We start from the raw sequence: 16,158 nt of genomic DNA, 5'->3' as shown, positions 1-16,158 counted from the left end.
ATAAGAGGGTAGGGATGTCACTTCATGTGAAGAGAATCGAGAACATAAATAAAAGAGGTGCTAATGTACCCTCCATGTATAGTCAGTTCACAGAACGTTTTCACATTTCATATTTGACAAGTATTAACTGAATATTTTAAAAAATGACCGGAAGAAATGAACGAAGTAAACATAGGAACTACAGATCATGAAAAATCTAGTTTTACCTATGGAAATGGTCAGTGGAGGAGAAATTCGGCCCTGACAGACTGAAACCGCCTTAGCTCATCCTGAGCCCGAACAAGGCTTGGGCTAAGATTTTTTACCCACAGGGCAGATTAGAGATGAAAACACTGACTCTGGGTCAAGGTTAGGCCGGGCTTGGATTGAGGCCTAGGCCCAGCCTGGTCCTAATTTTAACCCTGATTTATATAATATAATTTAGGGCTATCATCTTATCTTTTTATTTAGAATAATGAAATATGGGTTATTGATTCTTATGGTTAGGTGTCCTAAACATCTATTATACTGTTGAACTTCAACAATTTAATTATGTATTGATCATTTTAATTTTTTTTTTTAAATGCATAGGACACAAATGAAAAAAAAAAAACATGGTCAATGGGCTAGCCCTGGAAAAAATCAGGGCCAATTAGGATCAACTCGGCCCATTAGTGTTAATTAGTACTGGATTGGACTGGCATGTGTCCGGCAAGGTTGGGCCTAGACATGAGCCCGACAAGGTTGGGTTGGGCGTAGGTTAGGTTTTGGGTACCTGTCCCTTTTGCAATCTTATATGCCCTCTTCACCCTATAAATGTCAAAAAGTGGGATTGATGGTGTGGGATTCTCACATGTTCAGGGGATCCAATCTCTCCCATGACCTCTTAAGTTTGAGGTGTTAATCGTTTGACTCCTTTCCAATTGAGGTAGCCTTGGGGTTAATCCACCCTATTTTAGACTTGTACCATTTCATTTCTCTGATTTGCAATTTAAGGGGATCAGTTGGAGAAACGCCAAAGAAGTTAGAAATAATTAAAAGGGATCATCAACTGATCTCACATTGCATTTCATGAAAGTACTAGCATCCTTATATCATATAAGATGGAATCCTTTACTGCCTTTGGAGTGTTTGAAGTTACCGTCAAACCTTCTTGAATTTCGTTCTAGCCATATATGCAAAGGAATTGGAACAAAACCTGATAACCAAACTGATTTCAGGTCTACCAATCTTGATTTCATGTATCACCAATTAAATAAAGAATTGTCTCTACAATGATCACTTGTTCTAGACTTAGCTAGTCAGTCTGTTCACAAGTTGTTTACAAATTTCCTTATCTGTTGAAGACTTTTTGGTCCAATTCATACCTTAAGAGGGGAAAGGTGACTCATGTTTAGTTGTTCTGTAATGGGTTTGGGTCTAATGTCTATGCAATGACGACAGTTGTCAATGTGTTTGTGAAAAGAGTGCTCAACTTGATCATCCAGAGAAGATGTTTGATAGAATGTGTCAGAGGAATTTGGTTGTTAGGTGTTAAGTTTGTCTTGAATTCTTGATCCATTTTGAAAAGTGATCCGTTTCAATATATTTTAAAGGCTATTCGAATGAAATTTTTTTCGAGATTTGTGATGGAAGCAGAGGGGCATGGTTCGACCTAATCAACTGCGATTCTATGGATTAACCCGCGACGTAGAGGAGTATATAATGTACTATCATCTTGTTAAGCAAGCAATTGTAATTTGGAGGGTTTTTTCGAATTAGGGTTTCAGAGCGAGTTTTTTTTTACTGTTGTTTAGGTGTAATCTCTCTTATACATAGTGAAACATTTTCTTCTTTGCCTGATGACGTAATACATCCATCGATGTGTGAACCTTGTTAAATCTCTGTATTGTGCGAATCTCTGTTTATTTATTTATTTTTTATATACTTATTAGTTTTTGCTATAACACTTGGAATGAGATTATTGCCATGAATTCTCAAAATGGGTAGCATGGAGAGCATTGGAATTGTTTGTGCAGATGCAAGAGGACGGGCAACATCCTGATTCCATTTCAATTGTCATAATTTTACCTTCAAGCGCAGGTATTGAGTATTTTATGATTGACAAGTCAATTCATTGTAACTCACAAAATGATGAATGTGTAAATGAGGCTTTGACCTGCTTTTTTGTGAGATGCAACAGGAGAATATAAAACCAGATAATTCCTACTCTTGCAGATTTATCACTCTTACGCCAGGCAAAGTAGATCCATGGACTTCCCATTAGATATTTACTTGGACAGAAATGTATTTGTGACCAATGCTCTCTTGGATATATATATATATATATAGTTTTGCAGACCTCTTTTCTTTCGTGTAATTGTTTTATTTTTAGTTTTTGATGGAGTATAAGCCTTTGGATTTTTGGGATGAGTGATAGAAGAGTGTAAGACCACGTTTGTGCCAAAATTATTGAAGATTCCAAATCAAAGAAAAAATTAAAGATTCTATTTCAACGGCCAACATTAAAGATTCCAAACCAAAAGACGGAATCAACCTCAACTTTCGGTGCCAACAGTGCCCTCAAATAGTGCACCAAATTCAATTGCACAGTACCAAATGAAATGTAAATTCGATACTGTTTCAAATGTAATTTAGAATATTGACAAATGAAATTCAAATGCGTCGCAAACCCAATTGAAATGTAAATGTGCCATTTCTCTATAAAAGAGACACTCCTCCTCTTCCGAAACCACTTGGTTATTCTCTCAAAAACTTAGAATTAGAGAGTGAGAAGCCTTCTTCCAAGAGAGTCGCCCCTCTCAAATTCTTCAAAGTCGAAGCTCTGCCGAACCATCTCAAATGAAAAAGATCGTTATAAAACTACCTTTACAACGCCCTTCAGCCTCTATGAATGAAATGTCATGCCATTCGGCCTAAAAAATGCTCCTAGTGGATTTCAGAAAATTATGAACGACATCTTTAATTCCTTTGGACAATTTACAATTGTCTACATTGATGACGTTTTAGTTTTCTGTAATTCAGTGGAACAACATTTCAAACACTTAAGAACTTTCTATCAAATTATTAAATCCAATGGCCTTGTCCTCTCAAAAAGAAAAATGAAATTTTTTCTCACCAAGGTCCGCTTTCTTGGACATCTGATCGAAAAAGGTACCTTAACCCCTATCGATCAGGCTTTAGCATTTGGTGACAAATTTTTCGACCAAATTTTAGACAAAACCTAGTTACAAAGGTTTCTAGGAAGTTTAAATTAAGTTCATGATTTTCTCCCTCAAATTAGTAAGATTTCCGAACCTTTGTATCTTCGGCTCAAAAAGAACCCGACACCTTGGTCTTCGGCCCAAACAACTGACGTCCAAACAATCAAAAAATCGATCAAAGAAATTCCTTGCCTATTTATCCCTAACCCTGAGGTTTTCAAAATAGTTGAAACCAACGCCTCAGATATCGGACATGGAAGAATTCTCAAACAGAAACTCCAAAATGATGATATCAGATGTTGCAACAGCATGTCACTACTGCCGCTCTGATACCATGATGAAATTATGGTATCAGAGCGGTATCATCTATGAATGGAACATAGATGGTTTGTCCGAACATAATCTCATGAACAAATTACAAGAAATGACCATGGTTAGTAGCGCACACCGTATTAAAAATACGGCCGACAGTGCTGTTACAACCTTGCTTATTTCTGGGTTTACCAACCAATTCAAAGGTTGGTGGGATTATGTCCTGACCAACAACCAAAAAACTGAAATATTAATGGCCGTCCAAATAACCCCTGATGGTACTCCCATTCTTGACACCGAAGGACAACCTATAGAAGATGTTGTTAATACTCTTATTTTCAGCATTGCAAATTACTTTTTAGGTAACCCTTCTCGTCTCAAAGATCGAACAGCCGAACAATTTTCAAACCTTAGGTGTAAGAAATTACACGACTTCAAATGGTACAAAGACACCTTCTTAACCAAAGTCTTAATCAGACCTAATGCCAACATTCCCTATTGGAAAGAAAAGTTTCTTATAGGTCTCCCAACCTTATTTTCTAAAAAAATCAAACAACGTCTTCGCAAAGAAAATGATGAGATTACTCCCTACGACCAAATGACTTATAACCAACTTATTAGCCTGATTCATAAAGAAGGCTTAGCCCTATACATTGATATCAGGTTAAATAAATAAATTAACAAGGAAAACAAATTTTATAAAAAAGAATTAGGAGGTTTTTGTGAGCAATTTGGATTTACTCCTCTTAGGCCACCAACAAAACATAAACATAAACACAAATCTTCTCACAAATATTGTAAATCAAATAATTATGTTTCCCACAAACCTTTTACAACACCTGAGTTTTATCAAAAACCCTCATCAAAACCAAAATATAACAAATACAAGAAGCCTTTCAGGACACCTAAAAATCAACGGAACTCTAAACTAGACCAAAATCCCCAAGAATGTTTTCGATGTGGCAAACCTGACCATATTGTCAAATATTATCGAGTTACAAAAATGATTCCTTACAGATCTTTGAAGAAAACAAATCCCAAATTTTAGCCCTTTTGCAAGACACTTCCTCCTCTGATGAGAAAAACTACAAATTAAACCAAATTCAAACTTCCGAGCATTCTATCTCCATCTCAACTGATAATGACAAATTCCAAGCCTGTGCTGTGTGGTTCTTGCATTATTGGTTTAAGTTGTGAAGATTGTGTTCCTAAATCCATTAGTATGTTGTGAACATCTCTCCAATCAAACATTTTTGAATATATTGATAATTTAACAGATCCCGAACACAAAAAAGCATGTCTTGAACACCTCAAACAAAATATTAAAAATCAAACCACTGTTCAACCTTATAATTTACAAAGTATACTTCACAAATTTGATAAAACCCAAATCTCAACCCTTGACCATTCCACTCAAATCAAAACTCTTGAAACTACTACTGCTACTCTGCAACATGAAATTAAAACTATCAAAGAACAATTATCAACCCTATTTCGAAAAACACCTCCACAAAAACTCTTCAACCAAAGAACCAATTCCAAATGAACCTTTTGAAAATCCTTTTGCTAATGACACCCCTTCTCCTGAATTCGTCCTTAGTATTTCAAACCCAAATTGGTATATTCATATCACTCTTGTTGTTAATGCTTCAAACTCTCTATCGTTGCAATTGTTGACTCAGGTGCTCAACTTAATTGCATTAACGAAGGTGCCGTGCCATTGCAACCTCTGATACCATTTCAAATTAGAACAAATTGGCATAATCTATGAATGGAAGCGGTATTCATATTGCATGGAATGCCATGATAGATGGATATGGGAATTGAAAAAACTTCCATTGAACTGTTTGAGGGCCAGAGCCTGGCCCAACCCTACCAAGGTCTCGAAAAATCAACCCTAACCCATCCTCAGGGTGATAAGTTTATACTGTATAATATGTTACGTATAGGGTTTTTAAATTATAAATGTGAGTGATTTGTGCGTATAACATTATAATATATTATAGGGTAAACATCACTCCCCTCCCCTGAATTAAGGCGAAATATCAATTGGACCCACCACCTTTGCAAAAATATCATTACTTTCCCATACAAGAAAAATGCGCTATCTAACAACCCAAACTGTTAGTTTTGGCTCTTAAGTCAAGTTAATTTTTTTATAATCCCCAAAATACCCTCTTAATTATGAAATGCCCAAGATACCCCTGATATTCAGCCCTCTTCCTCTTTCTCTTCCTTCCTCTTCCTCTTTCTGTCGCTGATACACGAACATCTCAAATGGATCTGAGAAGGGATGAAGGTAGCGGCTGTGAATCTGAAACTAGGGCTGTGTTGAAGATTAGCACATCGGCATGTTGGTACTTGAAGGCCGATTCTTCAATTACGTCGACCCTAAGCGTCTCCTTCCAAGCTCCGGTCCTTTTATCGGTGAATTCCCATTCATCTACTAAGAATGGTGATCGGATAAACTCGATTGAGCAATTATATTCCTATAAAGATGACGGACGAGAGATTCCCACATGTTTCGATTCAAAGAATCACCAACGAAAGCTAGTCTTTTCCCTCTCAACATATCCAACATCTCTTTCCCATCCAACCTGCAATGCAACTCATAAAACCAATCAACAAAATTTAAAGAAACGCCCCTACCTTTCAACAGAAAAAACATAAGAACAAAAAGAAATATGGACCTTGGAATATGACAATGACCTGGTTTGCCACCGATATCTGAGGAAATCATCCTCTACCCGTCCATTTTCAAAGCAATTGAAAGCTTCTTCAACAAATGGAGATGATCCATGAAGGTAGGCTGGGGGCGAATCGTCAACAACCCAGCTTCCATCATAGAAATCACATGATCTCAGGTCTTTGCCCGTATGGGTTTTTGCTTTTAATGGATCTATGGCGTTGGTAGCAGAAGACGCATTGAAATTTCTGTGCTTCTTATTGTTCTTCTTTGGTCGTTTCGAAGGTTTCTTGTGATGGGTCTTCGTCTTTCTTGAGCGGAGATTGGGTTTTCCAACTTGGGCGACATTCTGTTTCACAGCAGAGGATGCATTACCATGGCTACTGCTATCTGGGTTGTTATGAACGACAACAGAGGATGCATTGCCATCGCTACTGCTATTTGGGTTGTTATCAACAACAGAGGTTGTATTACCATCTCCATGGCCATGGTTGCTTTGTGGATTAGAGTTAGGGTTAGGATTAAGGGGGGGATTGAATGTGGGTCTCGGAAGAGGAAGCGGTGGGATAGAAATAAAAGGAGGAACCAGAAATGGAAAAAAAAACCCGAGAAGCAAGATTTGAAGTAGCGGCGGCGGGAGAGGTTTTGGTGAGGATGGCTGTTCCCGAGAAGAGGAAAAGAGCAAGTGTTCCCTTCTCAGATCGATTCGAGCTGTTTGAGCTGTTCGTGTCTCAGGACAGAGAAAGAGGAAGACAAAGAGGGCTGAATATCAGGGGTATCTTGGGCATTTCATGATTAAGAGAGTATTTTGAAAATTATAAAATAAATTAACTTGACTTAACCGCCCGAATTAACTGTTGGGGCTATTAAATAGCATCTTTTTTTTATAGGGAAGGGTAATGATATTTTCCTAAAGGTGATGGGTTTAGTCGATATTTTGCCTTAGTTCAGAGGAGGGGAGTGAAGTTTACCCTATATTATATTATAACCTATGTTACAATGTATGTATATATTATAATAACATGTACAACTAACGAAGTAAAAGTATATATATATATATATTAGTAAAAAATTGCTGGCCATTTGTTAGATGACGGAGAAGGTATAAGCTTATAACAAATTAAATGTTTAGATGCTAGTGTGGAGGGAAAAGAGAAAAAAAATCCCAACATGAAATATAATTGAACATAGATAAAACAATTCAATACTATAACAAATAAAGATAGAATCGTTACGGGTGAGTATTGGTACAATATGAGAGTTCAACTGTTTAACCCTATGGTTCTGATGTATTTTATAACAATTCTCTTAATTCACGATAAGAATCAAAAGCTAGCCAATATCTAGTAGAAGCCATGGTTACATGAGAATTACGCCCAGATTCTATGACCACAATTGGAACTCTCAGTCCTAAGAAGACCCTTTCAGCAACAATTCCAAGCCAAAATCACATACCTAAGTTCCAACATAAGATTAAATAAAAAAAAAAAATCAATCAGGATTTTTTTTTCATGATGAGCCAAACCTTGACCAGGCTGAAAACCATTAGAACAGAACGTACATATTTGGAAGGAGAATACTTTGAAGTAAATTTTATATGGTAGATTCAATGGAGGGAGAAAAAAATGAAAGAGAAACAAAGATCTATCAATATAAAAAATACCAAAATATTTGAACCCCACATAATTAAATAAAATCAAACAAACAAACAACAAAAAAGGGGAAAATTAAAAATCAAACACATTCCCCAAACTAAATTTAGAATAAGAATAATGAAAAAATGTGAATTACCAATCAAATGTGTGCTTATGTCCAACCTTTCAGATTCGTTTTATTTTCTCTCATTTTATCCTCTTATAGATATTGAGAGGAGTCCTAGTTATAAAAACATTTACAAAAAGGCTTAGAAGAACTACTACAAAAAAAAATTTAGGATTCAATTAACTTTGATTCCAATGGACATATATCTAATGATAAGACAATGAATGTATGCCTAGGTAGACCAAAATGAATGGTAGTATGAACAAGCATATTTCAATTTTCCTTGGGGAGAGGTAGGGGTGTCAACGGTCCGGGTTGGTGCGGTTTCGGTCCGGTTCCACCGGTTTCGGTGTGAGTTTGGAAGTGACCGAAACCGACCCATTAAGGATTTATCGGTTTCGGTCCGGTGTCGGCTTCGGTGCGGTTTGGGTTCGGGTTGGTACCGGTTTAGATTTATTAGGTTCATTTCGGTTTGGATCGGTTTTTTAAACCGGTATGGAGCCATTAGGAAACAACCAAATGATGAATTGTTGAACTTCGGTTTCTTAAATCGATTTGTAACCGGGTTGGTTTTGGTTTTTGGTCTAGTTTGGATTCGATTTTCCATACAAATGTATACAAAACTATTCAAATTTTGATTTTTTTAATGAATTTTGGAGTGTTTCGGTTTCTTACCGGTTTGGTTTCGGTTTCGGTCCGGGTTTTGAGCCGGTTTTGGTTTGGTTTCGGGTTCATCCGGTTTTCGGTGCGGTTCGGTTTGGCTTTGGGGTTACAATATTCGAAACCGAACCGAACCAATAAGGCTTCGTTTCGGTTCGGTCCGGTCCGGATTGTTATCGGTTCGGTCCGGCCGGTTTTACCGGTTCGGTTTAGGAATTGACACCCCTACGGAGAGGGTTTGAAGAAGAGCTTTCCTCCTCTTGTCGTATTAGTTAATGAAGTTTTCAGAAAGTTACACTCATATTTGCATAGTCAATTAAATTTAAGCAAGTTGTATCAAAATTAAGTAGAGAATTCAAAATAATAGAAAAGCATAACATATTAATATAAAATGACATCTAAAATTTATAGAAGTGTAAACAAAAAAGAACAATTGAAATCGAAAGACTTAAAAAAATGAGCCTACTTGTTGGAAATGGCCTCGAAAGTCTAGAAATTGACAAGATTTTCCATATAAAACTCAACTTTGCAGCCCTTTTTGCAGAGCCGAACCTCATAACCGAAGCCCTAGTCATCCCATATCTGAGTAACACACTGGTGGCACCATCAGATGTATAAATGGCTTTACAACCCCTGTTGGCACTGGCCACCAAGCACACCTCCGTGGGTGTCATGAAAAAAATATTTTAGTTGCTTAACCATCATTGAAGTCACAAGCCATGAAAATATATGGGCTGAAATTATTATCAAATAAAAAAAAAAAAAGTCATATAAAAAAAACTTTAACCCACATTGAAAATGCAAATAAATTACATAAACGATGGGCTACTGAATAAGTGAAAAATCCCACCTGTCCATGATCAAATAATGTTGAAAGGTTCAGCCCTTGCGAGAGAATGATTAGTTCAAAAGCATTTAGAATCAAAGGACACCAGAGTTATCAATTCGGCCGAATAATTTTTCCGAATTTTATCAAAAATTCGGACCGAATCCGAATTAAAAATAAAATTCTTTAAAATTCGTGAATTTTTCAAAACTGAATATAAATCGCGAATAATTCGGACCGAATCCGAATTAAACCGAATTATTCGGTTTATTTAAACATTATTTAAAAAAAAACCAAAAAAAATAAAATAAAATAAAAAACAATTAAAAAAAAAAAAAACCCAATAAGCTTTTTTGACCGCTTTTTTGACCGAATCCTTCAATTAATCTTCCGAATAATTCTCCGTCCGAATAATTCCCGAATCCGAATTTGTTAACTATGGAGGACACACATCTTCCTTCCCAGATTTCTCATTAACAATGCTGCCCTATAGAAGTCCAAGGCATCAATTATGTTAAGAAACAAAAGGGACCCAATGTAAATAGAGCATCATATTACAAGAATGGATGTATAGGAAGTCCAAGTACCACTGCTTCCTACAATCATATATGAGTGGAATATGAATAGTACAACAACAATGAGCAAAAGGATGATGAAAACTCCTCGAAGATTTTCAAGTTACACTTCCAGTTATATGAGCAGTAATGAGGAAAGTTAAAAGCCTTACCAACCTCTGGATCATTGAAAATAGCATATATATCATTCAGGTGAACATCCTTATACTCAATAATCTTAATGGGAGCATAACCCTCCCTAAATCATTCATCATTCCTTAACTCTTAATGCGAATGCGCTGCAAAAATTCATACATATGAATTCATCCATCACCATTGGCATCACTAAATATTTCAACAAAATATTAATAAAATTTATGGAGAATTCAACCAATTAAAGTGGGAATTTTTCCATCAATAACCGATTTGATGAATATATAGATATTACTTTTTCTGTAGATATAGATTGAGAAAAGAAAATGAGAATAAAGAAATTAGATCATGAAAGATATTTAAGAAAGGAAAAAAAAAATGTGAGAGAAAGGAAAGAGTTATTTAAAATATATATATATATATATATATATATAAGGAAAGTGGGAGAGAGAGAAAGAGATAAAAAAGAGTCTGGTGAATGTTCGCGTGAGTGAACTGGGACTCACGCTATATACTTGACACGTTTCATCTATTGGTTAATTAACTTCTCAAATATTTTTAATACTTAAATAAAAAATTAAAAAAATAAGAATCCCAATAAAAAGATTCTGTATAAAGTAGTCAAGTAAAAAATTAGCCACGAAGCATGAGTACATGCTTGTATATATAGTAGTATGATAGTATGTGTATATATAATCAGGGTTAAAAGTCAAGGTTGGGTTGGGCCGGGTTGAATCAGGTCTAGGCCTCAACCTGGGCCCATCCCAACCCTAACCCGCTCACAGAGTTAGAAAACTTAGCCTAGGCCTTGTTCGGGCTCAAGGCAGGTTAAGAGAGATTCGGTTTGTCAAGGCCAAATTTACACCCCTAGTTAGTTAGTTAGTTAATATTTACTTCTGTCATGTGGCATGTATGATCCTGATATAGTCTCAATCTGTTGTAGTATAGATGTCCGAAGGGGGTGGGATTTATACCTTAGCGATGGACCCTGGCCGACTATTCTTTCAGTCTTCATTAGGTAAACTTTCCCCATTGCAGACAGGTTTTCTATCACCCATGATGAAGGAGAAACCCTTCACCGTGAGAGATTGCGAAATAGGCATTATTACGAAAGAGGGGTAGTTTTGACCTCATCTAGTAAGGAGGTAATAACGACTTTATATGAATGGATGAACCCTCCTCCACGGGGTGCTGAAAAACTCTCCCCATTGCTTGATTCCAATTTATTATCTGAAACTTTTCATTACAATAGCTGCATTTTGGTGTGCAACTGGGCCAGGCCTCAACCCAGCCTTGACTCAGGCCCTGGGCTGAAAAGCACAGCCCAAACAATGCCGAACTCATGGCGGGTTGGGAATCGCTGGGCCAAACTTGCACCCTTGACTGCATCAAAGGCAGCAATTCTTAGCATAGACCGTTGGCGTGCGAGATGATAGATGGACTGGGCTCAGGCATTCAGTTGAGTCTGATTCCTGAAGATTGCCCCAGTATCAATTTTTGTGACTAGAGAATTTAAGCTAGTTTATTTTATGGGGAAATGAACGCTCATTGATCGTGCAAATCTTACACCCAGACATAGACAGAGAGGAAGGTTGGAAGGCCAAAGTTCTCTTTGAAGGGGGAAAAATAGTGCATGCTAAACATGTTTTGAGATCGGATCAAGTTCACGTGCGAGAATGTATGAGAACGACCCTGATCCATGGATTTAGAATCAATTTTCTCTCTCTTCATTTAATAGATTCAAAATTCATGGATCAGGGATGTACGAGAACATTCTCATACATGAACCTGATCCATTCACACATATTTTAAACAGCATGCTGTTACACCTACTTTCAGCAGTTCCAATCCCTAAGAAGGTGATTGAGATAGAATCTCCGATCATAAAAACTATAACTATCAAATCAAACATTCAGCCTACCAAGTTGAGTATTAAGATTGTAAATTTATCCCACGATCAAAATATTCAATGGGAAGTTCAAGAAGCCTCACCCAAATGGCGGCTTCAGAAATCGCGAACATAATAATTTCTGGTTGATCATGTTCCCAGAAAAAGATACTTTTTTTCCTATTCAAGAAACGACGAGCACGACTGAAGTGGCTATACAAATCCATTTACGGATCCTGTGAAACCCAAAAAATCTAAACCCCTCTTTATGCTCATATGTGTCCACTCCAATGCAGGGGACATACAACCATGGAGTCGCGAACATAATAATTTCTGGTTGACCTTGTTCCCAGAAAAAAAAGATATATTTTTTTTTCTATTCGAGAAATGACGAGCACGACTGAAGTGATACAAATCCATTTACGGATCCTATGAAACCCAAAAAAAATCTAACCCCCTCTTTATGCTCATATGTGTCCACTCCAACGCGGGGGACATACAACCATGGAGTCACGAACATAATAAATTCTGATTGACCATGTTCCCAAAAAAAAGATACTTTTTTTTTTCTATTCGAGAGAAACGAGGAGCACGACTGAAGTAGCTATACATACAAATCCATTTACGGATCCTGTGAAAACCAAAAAACATCTAACCCCCTTTATGCTCATATGTGTCCACTCAGTGCGGGCCGGGGGACATAAAACCATGGAGTCTTTTCCCTTATTTTTTATATTATATTTTGATCACTCTTAATATAACGTCTCCATGTTTCTTTGATTTGATCCATGATATGTTTTGGGGTGTTGGGGCCTATTTGACTAAGTTAATTTTTTTTTTCGTTTATTTGTTTTTTGGTAGAATCTCGTTTCTTTAGTTGAATATGAAAAATATATTATATCTAAAGAAAAAAAATAATTCATCACACTACACACCTTATATGTTTTTCCATGTGGAAAAATGCTTTTGCAATTTTGAGTGTTGAATGGTTAAGAAGTGTGGATTGATCACATGTCAAATTTCAGGTTAAGATATTATAATATATCATCTTATATTGTAAATAATTTCTCGTGTATGTCCTTGCTCCCAGTGATAGTCGCTTATTATACTTTATTTTTATTTTCTTTTAAGCTATTTGGCAAATTTGAATTTGTTAAAACTTGACATGTGAAACGAGGACCTTAGAAAATATCTATACAAAAAACTTCATCCCCAACCTAACTTGTTCATGATTGCTAAGAACTTTGTGGCCCACTCTATTTCTAGATGGACTGTTAGCTACCTCATTGGGCTCTTTTGGAATCCCCTTTTCCTTAAAATCTTCTAAGCTTGGAAGTTTTTGCCAAAAAAAAAAAAAACATTCACTGCAGACATAAGGTTTGAAAACTCGGTATTGAGAATGGGATTGATCAAGACCGATTGTTTAGGATTGCCCTGGATCAAACAAAAATGCCCCTTATTTTACGATTAAGGCTATTTTTATGATCATTTTACCCATTGTTCGTATCGATCCACTGATATAGTGTTGGCTATTTTTTATGATCATTTTACCCCTTGTTCATACTGATCCACCCATATGGCGTTGGCCAAGAATCAAGATCGATTAAGGCCAATACCGATCCAATCTGATTCCTCAAACCATGGCTGGTATAGTGTTCTATTTCCAGGAGAGGATGTACTTAGCCCCCATCCCAATTCACACCACCCACCCCATCCCACCCCCAACACACACACACACACACAAACCAGGCCCTAACTGATGAAGGTGGGATTCAACTCCAAAAGTTACCTAATCTCATTATCAAATTCAAACAGTGGGCATGATCCTAGCTAATCACAGCATTAGTCCACTATGGCATATTCCTTTCCTTACTGGTGGGTTTTCTTATTAACATGAGATGCAGAAGTTTATAATTAATGGTATGACGTAGAAGATGGAATCTGATAGTTTCAATGAAAAGGAGAATGAGTTTCATGCCTTATTCCTTAAGGAAAGGATCCTAATAAGATAAGATATCTAAAGTCAAAAAATTGTGAACCGCAATTTGCTGCTTACAAGAGTACAATTAAAAAGCAAACACCTTATTTTCTACCTCGATTCAAGTTCTTTGACTAAAATTGAAGAGAATTAATTGAATCTTGACAACATATTATCTGATATAGAGATTCCATTAGATATTGTGATACAGAAAGAATGAAAAATGTCAACTCTGCTTTTGTTTTTTCTTTTTAAGCCATTTCTTTGTACAATCTTATGGTCAAGGTGCAATTATTACATCGTCTTTTTCAAACTATTTCTATCATATAAAATGACATGTTTAACCTTTTTCTTAGGATGCGTTTGATAATCATTTAGTTTCAGAAACGAGGTTTCGTATCAGAAACAAAATTTTTAATTTATGTGTCAAAATGTCGTTTTAAACAAAAAAATGGTGTTCGACGAACCTATTTAAGGAATGATTACCCTAGTTGTTCATTTTATATACATATATATATATATATATATATATATTTGAAAAAATTACATGATTATCCACTTTTGGGTTTCTCTTTACAAAATTACCCATCAAAAGTTTCAGTTAACAAAAATACCCAAAATTGAGTTTGAGTTTACAAAACTACCCACTCAAAGTTTTAGTAATAAAACAATACATGATTATATGTGGAAGATGAAGAATCACTATTTTGGGTAATTTTGTAAACCCAAATGGGATTTTGGGTATTTTTGTTAACTGAAACTTTGGGTGGGTAGTTTTGTAAACCCAAACCTAATTTTGGGTATTTTTGTTAACCAAAACTTTTTGTGGGTAATTTCGTAAAGGAAAACCCAAAAATGGATAATCATGTAATTTTTCCTTCTTTTTTTTTGTATTTGAAACGAAACCGAAATGATGGAACAAGGTTTCGCCGTTCCATCATTTTGTGTTTCTAATGTTTTTTTTTTTCTCTTTCGTTTCAAAACAATCGAAAAACATCAAGTTGACACCAAACACTTTATTCCGTTTTTCTGTTCCCATGGAACAAAAAAACGTCAAAAACGTTTTTTCTGAATGACTACCAAACGCAGCCTTATTAATTGTATCTGCATTTCTTGTTCTCTTTTCATTCTAGAATTGAGAAATGTTGGAAAGAGCTCGAGTTAAAATCAGTTGCTATTGTCTATAATCAGCTAAAAGAAGTTAATATTAGAAAGAATCCAGATAACTATTAAAACTCAGAACTCTTAGAGAGAGAGAAAAAAAAACATATTTTAGGTTTCCTAGAGAAAATATTAACAAAAAAAAAGGGAAGAGAGAGAGAGAGAGAGAAGAATGGAATCCCATCAATCTCACTCTCCGAACTACGAAAAACAAAATTGAAGAAGAATGAAATTCCCACTCTCATATCGTCTAGCATGTTTGCCAATTTTCTTGCTCCACTTTAGTACATTGAGTTGGCTTTCTTCGTTTTGTTTTGCATTAGTTTTATTCCCAATATTCTAACTTGTACAAAATGATGTTATCCTCGTAGCTTTGTTTTTCTGCACTGTATAATGAGACTGATAGAAACTTCATTCTTTTATATTATTTTTTACTCTTTGGACCAAGATTCCCAAAAATAGGATGAACAAGAATCTATTCACTGTGCGGCGCAGCCAAGGCGCTCAAGGGGGTTAGGGGCTGCACGAAATGGGGCCTCCTCCGTTTGATTCACATGGTGAATTTGCTCAATAGAACTTAATTGGTCCTTATACTTTTAACTCCTCTAAAAATGTGAGTCCATCTATACTTTTACTTTATTATTGGGGAGTATGATATCATTTTATTTGTAACTTTATTTTTTTATTTAAAAATTTAAATATGGAAAGTAAGTTAGCAGCCATTTAAGGTTGTCTTGCAATGAATTATGTTTGATATAGTGATCATATCAATGGGACTAGAGCTAGTCACCTGCCTTTAGCATGGCCATCAGCAAGACAAAAAGACATTTAACTTTTCATTAAGGCTCCACCTTCAGCATGACCATTAACAAAAATCACAGATAATGCCAAAATATTGACTATAATGATCAATCATGGATCGAAACGATAGTGAGGCCTATCATTACAATCCCAATGCAAATCTTGTGAAATAAAAGGAACACTCCAAATTTTTGAA

The 16,158-nt window shown here is 35.9% G+C and overlaps 1 protein-coding gene across 1 annotated transcript; it reads right to left on the bottom strand.

Annotated features, from left to right (window-relative positions):
- Positions 1-5,557: 5,557 nt before the first annotated feature.
- LOC122091533 (protein trichome birefringence-like) lies at positions 5,558-11,237 on the bottom strand. The gene is made up of 3 exons (XM_042661545.1): positions 11,159-11,237; positions 6,204-6,942; positions 5,558-6,091 (listed from the first exon to the last, which is right to left on the bottom strand). Exons 1-3 carry the CDS (start codon positions 11,235-11,237, stop codon positions 5,941-5,943), a joined length of 969 nt encoding a protein of 322 aa, XP_042517479.1. The 3' UTR covers positions 5,558-5,940.
- Between the last annotated feature and the right edge of the window lie 4,921 nt (positions 11,238-16,158).

Source organism: Macadamia integrifolia, chromosome 10 (genome assembly GCF_013358625.1).
Source record: "Macadamia integrifolia cultivar HAES 741 chromosome 10, SCU_Mint_v3, whole genome shotgun sequence".
Lineage (NCBI taxonomy): Eukaryota > Viridiplantae > Streptophyta > Magnoliopsida > Proteales > Proteaceae > Macadamia > Macadamia integrifolia.
Note: the sequence above shows the minus strand (reverse complement) of the source record. Positions and strands in the feature narration are given on the sequence as shown.